At 46.3% G+C, this 11,118-nt stretch overlaps 1 protein-coding gene across 1 annotated transcript in view; it reads left to right on the top strand.

Annotated features, from left to right (window-relative positions):
- The first annotated feature begins 1,786 nt into the window (after nucleotides 1-1,786).
- Nucleotides 1,787-11,118, top strand: part of LOC124776322 — a 145,165-nt gene continuing 135,833 nt past the window's right edge. Inside the window, exon 1 of the mRNA XM_047251260.1 lies at nucleotides 1,787-1,960. Within this exon, the coding sequence (XP_047107216.1) occupies nucleotides 1,802-1,960 (159 nt within the window). The 5' untranslated portion in view covers nucleotides 1,787-1,801. The remainder of the gene's footprint in view (nucleotides 1,961-11,118) is intronic.

The raw sequence follows: 11,118 nt of genomic DNA, 5'->3' as shown, positions 1-11,118 counted from the left end.
AGTATGTCCATTGTAGACGTAATGTTCCACATTCTATCCACAGTGCTTTTATATCGCGAGTCAGAGATAGTCTGTCTATCGCAGTCATAATGAGTGTTTGAGCCACATAAATGACATCTGCGGTTATAAATAATATTTAACGTTTTCTCATTAAAAGACAAAAATGATAATGGAACATTAAGGACACCACCAGGCAAAAGTATGGTTAATAACCTTATGCTACGTGGACCACTCGAGAACGTGCACGAAGAGAGTGAGTTACGTTCTGTAAGGTACCGACAGGGATGACGAGCTATGGCCACTCAAGTGCCGTGGTCAACTGCTCTAGGATTCTCAGACCTATCTGGGTGGTTATACAGATACTCGGCTGGGTTTAAATCCGCGGAGTTTGGTCGCCAGAGGAGTACAGTAAATCCTAGTGCTCTTCGAATCACGCACGTGCGCTGCTGTTAGATGCCATCGTGCTGACGAGAAACAAATTGCATGTGGAGGTGGACATGATCCCCAATGATAGAAGACCATTTGTGTTGCCCCATTGTGCCTTCCGGAATGAAGAAATCATCTAGGTAATGCCACGGAAAGAGTCTCCAGACCATAAAACTCGCTCCTCCGGCAGGACACTTCCAACGATAGTTCCTGGAAGTTCGCTATCAGATGCTTCACACCGTAGAAGCAAACGACCATCTGTCAGACGGAGCATAGAACGTGATTCGTCTGAAAAGGACACTTTTCGCTAATCAGTGGACGTCAGGCGTGCGGTACAGGCGTGCAAATTCCAGCCTTCGTCGCTGGTGAACAGCAGTCATCATGATTGCATGAAACAGGCGCTTGTTACGGGGCTACGTTAGCTGAATGGTCGTTGAGAAGACAATCTTGGTAGTCTCATGGTTCATCAACAGTTGCATATCTAGAAAGAGATTTTCACTCTGCAGCGGAGTGTGTGCTGATATGAAACTTCCTGGCAGATTAAAACTGTGTGCCGGACCGAGACCCGAACTCGCTGCAGAGTGAAAATCTCATTCTGGAAGCATCCCCCAGGCTGTGGGATCGCGAGTTCGAGTCTCGGTCCTGCACACATTTTTAATCTGCCAGGAAGTTTCAGTAACATATCTATTAGCCCGTACACTTCTTCATGCCCTCGTTTTCCCATGTCGTCTGTGGCGCATGGAGCGCCACAGTTGCCTTGGCGCCGACTTTGGAAAGCACCATTTTGCCATGCATGGCATATTTTAATCATGGCGGCACGCGAACAGTTACAAACTAAGCCGTTTCGGAAATGCGTCATCCCTTTGCCAGAAAGCAATGTGCGTGCCCTTGTGGACGTAAGATAAATCGCTCCATTTCCGCATTACGACGACGACTGAACTGTTTTCCGCGTCCTCCCTCCCCCCCCCCCCCCCCCCCGCCCCTATGCTTCATATACCCTCCACTGCTAGCGCTGCGTCCTGCCGTCTATGTATGGTTGTTCCACACTGACGTGAAACATAGGTGCATGCTGAAATTAACGTGGCTGAACCGCGTAGCATCTTGACTACAGTTTATTTTGCTGGTCAGAAAATGCTTTAAATGTCAGAGAATATCATGAGTACATTGTTATGTTGGCCATAAAATGGTAAAATTGTCAAAGTGCATAATATGTCTTTCTCAAACCTTAATGCTCTGTAGTGCAGCTGAAGGCTTATTTGCGTTAAATGCATGCATTTTACTTGTTGGCCTTGTTAGTAGTTTAGCATAATGGTCGATTGTGTCACTATGAAGGGCAACAGATATCTAGGTGCACAGAAATGGAAGAGGTAACCGTATGCCGTGCGTCATAGCGCCAGATAAGACGCCATATGTAAACTGGCTGCCAGTGTTCACGCGGCATTACGTCTGCTCGATGGGGTCTTTGAAGCTGCTGGTGGTGGTGGTCTGGGCGCTCTGCAGGGGCCTCGCAGTGGTGGCGAATATCAGGATTGGGGTAAGCGCATGCTCCCCGCTGCTCTCTCTGTGAGACTAACTGGCTCACAGTCTGTCAGTCTGTTCTTCAGTTTATTGCCACATGACGCCACAACACTGTGGCATAGTTACGTGCGGCACGTGGCTTTTAACACCCTGAAATTGAAATTTGTGGTAAGTTTTATGGGACCAAACTGCTGAGGTCATCAGTCCCTAAGCTTACATACTACTTAATCAAACTTAAACTAACTTACGCTAAAGAGAACACCCACATCCATGCCCGAGGGAGGACTCGAACCTCTGGAGGGGGAGAGCCGCACGAACTGTGACATGACGCCTCAGACCGCACGGCTACTCTGCACGGCAAACACTCTGAAATTAAGCTTATTGTCAACTTAAAATTATCTAGTTTCACCTGCACTAGATGTTTCCTTTGGCTTGCAATAGACTTCCATTATCAAGGCCACCTCGTGGAATAATTTCCCTGTTTTTTTAAATATTGCTGTTCAACAAATGTAACCTTTGTCCGACACCTGCACAGCTCCGCAAAATTAATGATTAGATACATAATGGCGTCTTCACACACACACATGACACAATCGATCTACGGAGTATCTCAAACGTTTCAGTTCAAATTTACACAATTAATACAGGGCCTTAAACAGAGAATTTTGAGGGACGAATGTATGATCGGAAATGTAAATTTCTGTTTTTATTTATTCAGTCACAGTTGCTGTAAATCCAGTCGCAGTCCAAGCTATTGAAAGTTCAGCACAGTAGTACAGCTCCATATAATCAACTGAAAGATTCTTACAGGTCGCTTACATACTGCAATGATATAAGCTTCACAACAAATATGAAGGCTAATAAATTTTGAAGGTTAATTTCGATTTTCGGCAGCCTCCAAATGCATTGTCAGATTGTGTAACTGAGACATCAGCATTGTCCTTTGCACGATTGGCAGTTGCTTGCAGAACTGACCAGTTGGATTTCTCTTTCTTTCTTTGGACCTCATCCCACTTCGACATGGGGTTGGCCTTGTTATTACGGGTTTGTCAGTGTTGGATGCAGAGGGTTGCCGGATGCCCTTGCTGCCGTCACCCCGAACCTACCAGGACGTAAGTAGGGTAACCCAGCTGTCTGCGTCTAGTGTAAGCCGAGAAATAGTGTGAACAATTTCAGATGTCTGTGAGTAGTGTAACTGAGGTGGAACGTGGCGACCAGCCAGGTATTCACCTAGCGGGATGTGGAAAACCGCCTAAAAACTACATCCAGGCTGTCCGGCATACCAGCTCTCGTCGTTAATCCGCCTGGCGGATTCGATCCGGGGCCGGCGCGCCTACTCGAGTGCAGGAAGCAGCGCATTAGGGCTCTCAGCTACCCGAACGGGTAGAACTGATCAGTTGGATGCAGACAATAAAATACTCCTCAAATTACGGTACCCGAGGAAAAATGTTAATCACTCATAAGCCAAAGTATGATGTCAATGTAACTTCGTACGTGTACACGCCACTGGAACGTAGGTCAATGAGAATTTTAGAAATTTCCAGGCGAATTAAATACTCAAAAAAATTTCGGTCTTGCAGCCGATCGTCGGTTAATTCATGGCACGATATATCGACTGAGCACCTGCCGGTCATCTTCAGATGAGTCATCGAACACTGACGTAGACTTTTTTTTCTTTATTGTATTTCGATCCCGCCCCCCCCCCCCCCTCTCAAGAGGGGGGCAGAAGCTTAATACGCCACTCTGCAGCCTACAGATAAAGTTAAATAACAGAATGAGGAGATATAACAGCAAAAAGAGGCGATAAACGGTGACTGTTTAAAACTAGTACATGGTGAAAAAGTTGTCAAGAAAACATAAAAAACGAAGGGGTCAGTGATGCTGATTAAAACACTTAGGAAATAGACAGACACAATTAAAAAAATGGTGACAGTCTGGTTTCTGTTCGCAGCACTTTAAAAAAGGGGACGCATGACACAGAACATTTATGGAAAACACTGCACTATCGAGTACGAAGGCATATGGCTATGGGGAAGGGGCTGGGGAGGACCCGGACAGATGAGGGGGGAGGACGAAGACTGCCCTGTTCTGCCCTATATAGCGCTCTGAGAGTATTTCACGCATGCGTCAGAATCAAGTTGGCAAGCGGACCAGACTTTACGGCGGCAGCACCCTCGCTGATGGAACCGTGGAACTCTCCTGTCTCCTGTGTGTTACCGCTCGCTGGGGCCGTTGGCACACTCCTGTCGTCTTCGATAAGAAGAAATCGTGGAAATCATGTGGTTCCACGCACTGTCCAACTGGTAGCCGCTATCACAGTTCATCGTATTTTTCGCCAGGCGTATTTCCACCAATCCCTTAATAATGGAGTCCTAAAAAAATGTAGCTGCGGTCAGAATCATAGTTCCATTATACTCCAATGCATGTGCAGTGGAAATACGTTGTCCGGAAATAGCACAGTCTCTTGGTTCCAAATGGCTACTGCAACACTGATGTTCAGTGCAGCGTTCTTTCATAGAACTGTGATTCTGAGCACAAATACATCTTTATGACGCTCTTTCCACCAAATCGGTGCATGCACACAGTTCAGAGGGTGTGCAACGTCGTACTGATAAGTGCTCTCATACTGCCAAGATCAGTATAACTTTTAGTCGATTTTTTCATCACAAATGTCATATACACCCGTGAAGTGTCATTTCGTTTCTGCCTCCTCTTCTGGACGCTTCACTTTTTTTACCGGACAGTGTGTCTACGTTCGTCTTAAATACTTTCTTCTGTCATTGTCTAACGGATGATTGTTTCCTAAACATTACCAAGGGTCTTCAGTCTCCAACGTCATCTCACATACGAGGGGGTGCTGAAAAATAATGCCTCCGAATTTTATGTGAAAACACTTAAAGATTTTTAAATAAGCTTTTTAAATAAGCTGTAAGAAAGAAACGGACGCACCAAGAAGGAATTGTCCGACTGTTCGGAAATCGGTAGACGTCATGTACATGTACAGACAAACAAATGATTACAATTTCAGAAAAAGTGAATGATTTATTCAAGCTTCACAAATTGAGCTGGCCCTTATCCTGAGCGATAAGGTACCAAATTCGTTCCGACTGACGCGTAAGATTATCAAAACCCGAGATGTTGGAGAGCCCTGCCCAGAATGCTCCAAACATTCCCAACTGGGGAGAGAGCCGGTGACCTTGCTGGCCAGAGTGGAGTTTGGCAAGCATTAGAAACTCTCGCCGTGTGCAGGTGACCGAAATGTAAGGCCAAGATGGCTTGCCTTGAAACGAAAAAAACTGGGCGTAGAATATTGTCGACGTACTACTGTGCTACAAGGATGCCACGGATGACAACCAACGGTGTTTTTCTATTGAAAGAAATGTCACCTCAGACCATAAATTCTGGTTCTGGGGCCGTATGGCGGGCAACAGTCATGTTGGCATCTCACCACAATCCCGGGGCATCTCCCAACACGTATCCAGCTTGGGATCTCATAGCCCTGAGTAGGATTGTCTTCAATGATGAGTCCCGCTTCGAACTGAGTTCCGATGACAAGCGAAGTCTTGTCTGGAGTCGCCCTGGGCAGTGGTAGGATATCCAACCTGATTGTCGCCCACCATACGGCCCCACAAGCAGGAGTGATGGTCTGGGGTGCCATTTCCCTTACTACAAGGACCCCTTTAATTGCCATCCGAGTCACCCTTACAGCACAGCACTACGTCGACGATATTCTATGCCCAGTTTTGTTGTCTTTCGTGGCAAATCATCCTGTGCTTGTATTTCAGCAAAATGATGCCCCTTCCCACACATTGAGAGATTATACGGCTCGTCTCCAGGCTTGCCAAACCCTTCCATGGCCAGCAAGGAAGCCGGATCTTTCCCCAATTGAGAACGTTTACAACGTTATGGACAGGACTCTCCTACCGTATCGGGATTTTGTCGATTTAACGTGCCAATTGGACAAAATCTGGCACAATATCCCTCACGAGGACATCCGAAAATTATGTCCCATACCATCACGCCGGGTGATACGCCAGTATGGCGATGACGAATACACGCTTCCAATGTGCGTTCACCGCAATGTCGCCAAACACGGATGCGACCATCATGATGCTGTAAACAGAACCTGGATTCATCCGAAAAAATGACGTCTTGCCATTCGTGCACCCAGGTTCGTCGTTGAGTACACCATCGCAGGCGCTCCTGTCTGTGATGCATCGTCAAGGGTAACCGCAGCCATGGTCTCCTAGCTGATAGTCCATGCTGCTGCAAACGTCGTCGAATTGTTCGTGCAGATGGTTGTTGTCTTGCAAACGACCGCATCAGGGATCGAGACTTGGCTGCACGATCCGTTACAGCCATGCGGATAAGATGCCTGTCATCTCGACTGCTAGTGATACGAGGCCGTTGGAATACAGCACGGCGTTCCGTATTACCCTTCTGAACCCACCGATTCCATACTCTGTCATTGGATCTTGACAAACGCGAGCAATGTCGCGATACAATAAACCGCAATCGCGATAGGGTACAGTCCGACTTTTATCAAAGTCGGAAACGTGATGGTACGCATTTCTCCTCCATACACGAGGCCTTACAATAACGTCTCACCAGGTAACGCCGGTCAACTGCTGTTTGTGTATGAGATATCGGTTGGAAACTTTCCTCATGTCAGTACGTTGTAGTTGTCGCCACCGGCGCCAACCTTGTGTGAATGCTCTGAAAAGCTAATCATTTGCATATCACAGCATCTTCTTCCTGTCGGTTAAATTTCGCATCTGTAGCACGTCATCTTCGTGGTATAGCAATGTTAATTGCCAGTAATGTATGTGTATGTACAACACAGCTGCCGATTTCCGCCCCCGGCTAATATCTTCGTGGTCAGTCGTCTTGTTTTGTCTTAGAGTGTAAAACAAACATTATAACAATCTACATCTTTATTCTTTACTTCTATATATTTGCAACCCGCTGCCACTAAAGGACTCCGAATTGTAGCGTATATATGGCGGTGTCTAGCGTAACTAAGTCGGTATGTGAGAAACAGCGGTGCTGTAATCAAGTTTCGAATTCTGAAAATCCGTCCACACACGAGGCACCCTCTGCTTCAGGATGATAATGTCGGGCGGCACATGAGCACTGCGAGATTTGCCTTGGGTCACTGACACCGGCCACGCTCCATACAGTCCCGAATTGGCCCCATCCGCTTTTCATCTGTATCCAAAACCTAAAGAACACCTTCGAGGACTTCACTTTGATAGCCATGAAATGGTGCAAGCAGTGATGAGGTTATTACTTCGTCAAAGGAGTAAAACATGCTACGGTGGCGGTATCAATGAACTGGTATCTCGGAAGAAATGTATTCGTTGCAAGGTTGACTATGTTCAGAAATTAATATGTAGACATAAAGAATAGAGTTGGAGAATGTTATTGACGTCTCTTTTATCTAAAAAAACTTTAACATCTTTTACAAAAAATTCGAGGGCATCTTCGTATGTTCAGCATTCAGTCGTATAAACAACATTTTCTGTTTTTGTTTCAGTAACAATTTTACTTAATGTTACGACTTCGTGCGTGATAGAACGACTGTACGCCATCAGCCTTGGTCAGTTCACAATTATGTAGCGTACAATGGGTCATACATCAATACATCTCGCTCCCCATTCTTCCAAACGCCAACATGGTCCAAGAATTACAAACTATGTGAGCTGTTTTGAATGAGTTCACTAATAATTAATGTTTCACATGCTACTACATTTTATACTCTAATTTGGTAAAGTTTGTGGTTGACAAAGTATTTACACATTTTCATTCAAGTAACTTTAATAAAAATGACATTAGAACTGCGAATACTCATTTAGATTCATGTTTTGACCTCTATTGACATAATTTTTCACAGTAATGTTCTTGATTATGTAAATTATGATTGTTTTGCTTTACGGGTGGCAACTAGTAGTAATATGTCCTAATACGTAAGAAAACAGCAATTGTAAAGTTATTTTAGATTAATTTGTTAGAATATGTTGCTTTCAAGTATATAAGAAATCGTTAATGGAAATTTTTTGAATAATGCAAAATCTTTTTTCAAAATACTGAAAAAATGCAGTTACGCAAGAGAAAACCGGTCAAGCAAACTTTTAATTTGCATGCAATGTTATTTCACTTGGAAAAAATGTGTATATAAGGTGTGAATCGATATAATATGGAAACATTGTTATATGAAAATTATTAAATTATTCAAAGTAAGTTGTCTTTTTTGTATAATTTTGGCGTTAACTGCATACCCTATGTGTGAATAAATGACAGCATAAAAATAATATATGTAACTAATGACTGTTAGGTTTGAAATTGTAGACACGTGAACCAAATACTACTTAGAGGACACTGTTCTTCATGAAAGCGGTGAATTCAATGTTTCTTTGCAAATACAAGTCAGCACGTCACTCTTAACGGAACAAAATACACTCCTGGAAATTGAAATAAGAACACCGTGAATTCATTGTCCCAGGAGGGGAAACTTTATTGACACATTCCTGGGGTCAGATACATCACATGATCACACTGACAGAACCACAGGCACATAGACACAGGCAACAGAGCATGCACAATGTCGGCAATAGTACAGTGTATATCCACCTTTCGCAGAAATGCAGGCTGCTATTCTCCCATGGAGACGATCGTAGAGATGCTGGATGTAGTCCTGTGGAACGGCTTGCCATGCCATTTCCACCTGGCGCCTCAGTTGGACCAGCGTTCGTGCTGGACGTGCAGACCGCGTGAGACGACGCTTCATCCAGTCCCAAACATGCTCAATGGGGGACAGATCCGGAGATCTTGCTGGCCAGGGTAGTTGACTTATACCTTCTAGAGCACGTTGGGTGGCACGGGATACATGCGGACGTGCATTGTCCTGTTGGAACAGCAAGTTCCCTTGCCGGTCTAGGAATGGTAGAACGATGGGTTCGATGACGGTTTGGATGTACCGTGCACTATTCAGTGTCCCCTCGACGATCACCAGTGGTGTACGGCCAGTGTAGGAGATCGCTCCCCACACCATGATGCCGGGTGTTGGCCCTGTGTGCCTCGGTCGTATGCAGTCCTGATTGTGGCGCTCACCTGCACGGCGCCAAACACGCATACGACCATCATTGGCACCAAGGCAGAAGCGACTCTCATCGCTGAAGACGACACGTCTTCATTCGTCCCTCCATTCACGCCTGTCGCGACACCACTGGAGGCGGGCTGCACGATGTTGGGGCGTGAGCGGAAGACTGCCTAACGGTGTGCGGAACCGTAGCCCAGCTTCATGGAGACGGTTGCGAATGGTCCTCGCCGATACCCCAGGAGCAACAGTGTCCCTAATTTGCTGGGAAGTGGCGGTGCGGTCCCCTACGGCACTGCGTAGGATCCTACGGTCTTGGCGTGCATCCGTGCGTCGCTGCGGTCCGGTCCCTGGTCGACGGGCACGTGCACCTTCCGCCGAACACTGGCGACAACATCGATGTACTGTGGAGACCTCACGCCCCACGTGTTGAGCAATTCGGCGGTACGTCCACCCGGCCTCCCGCATGCCCACTATACGCCCTCGCTCAAAGTCCGTCAACTGCACATACGGTTCACGTCCACGCTGTCGCGGCATGCTACCAGTGTTAAAGACTGCGATGGGGCTCCGTATGCCACGGCAAACTGACTGACACTGACGGTGGCGGTGCACAAATGCTGCGCAGCTAGCGCCATTCGACGGCCAACACCGCGGTTAGTGGTGTGTCCGCTGTGCCGTGCGTGTGATCATTGCTTGTACAGCCCTCTCGCAGTGTCCGGAGCAAGTATGGTGGGTCTGACACACCGGTGTCAATGTGTTCTTTTTTCCATTTCCAGGAGTGTAGACAGATCTGAAGGCAATCTCTGGAGTACCCCAGGAAGTGTGATACCACCGTTAATGTTTGCATTGTATATAAATGACCTAAAATAAAAAGTCCTGAAATCTAATTAAGACTGTATGCTGAAAACGCGATTGTCTATAGGAAAGTAGCAACGCCAGAACACAGTATCCCTTCGCACATGACCAGCAGTGTGGTGATGAGTGGTGCAGGCTCTGGCAGTTGACCTTGAACGTAAATAAAAGGAACATGGGGCGCATACTTAGTAAAAAGGTCCACTGGTGTACAACTACAATGAAGTGATGAAAGTCATGGGATAGTGATACGCAACTGTACAGATGGCGAAAGTACGGCGTACACGGGGTACAAAGCGCAGTGAATTGGCGGAGCTCTCACTTGCACTCGGGTGATTCATGCGAAGAGATTGTGGCGTCACCGCCAGACACCACATTTGCTAGGTGGTAGCCTTTAAATCGGCCGCGGTCCATTAGTATACGCCGGACCCGCGTGTCGCCACTGTCAGTGATTGCAGACCGAGCGCCACCACACGGCAGGTCTAGAGAAACTTACTAGCACTCGCCCCAGTTGTACAGCCGACGTTCATAGCAATGGTTCACTGACAAATACGCTCTCATTTGCCGAGACGACAGTTAGCATAGCCTTCAGCTACGTCATTTGCTACGACCTAGCAAGGCGCCATAGCATTTGATATTGAGATTCTATTGATGTATCATCAAGAGCGATGTTCTACAATTATGGATTAAAGTTAAGTATTCTACCAGTACCTCCTGTTTTGCTAGTCTTATTTCTCTGACCTGTTCCAGAGCTCACGCCAGTCTGCGTGTAAGCAAACGCGTGCATTTCGGCCTCCTCTAGCAACACAGTGTTGGCTCTTCTGCCAACACATCAGAGATTTCCCAAGTGATTATTGGAATTAACAGACTTTGAACGTGTAATGGTAGCTGTAGCTAGACCGATGGGACATTCGATTTCGGAAATCGTTAGGGAATTTAATATTCCGAGATTCACAGTGTTACGGGTGTCCCTATATTACAAAATTTCAGACATTGCCTCTCACCACTGATAACGCAGTGGCCGACGTTCTTCACTTAACGACGTTTGCGTAGAGTTGTCAGTGTGAACAGAGAAGCAACATTGCATGAAATAACCACAGAAATGAGTGTATGACGTACGACGAAAAGATTCATTATGACAGAACGGCGCAATTTGGCGGCGTTAATGGGCTATGGCAGCAGACGACGGACGCGGGTGCCTTTGCTAACAGCACGACATCGCCTGA

Source organism: Schistocerca piceifrons, chromosome 2, assembly GCF_021461385.2.
Source record: "Schistocerca piceifrons isolate TAMUIC-IGC-003096 chromosome 2, iqSchPice1.1, whole genome shotgun sequence".
Taxonomy (NCBI): domain Eukaryota; kingdom Metazoa; phylum Arthropoda; class Insecta; order Orthoptera; family Acrididae; genus Schistocerca; species Schistocerca piceifrons.
The sequence above is the reverse complement of the archived record's forward strand: the minus strand, read 5'-3'. Positions and strand labels throughout refer to the sequence as shown.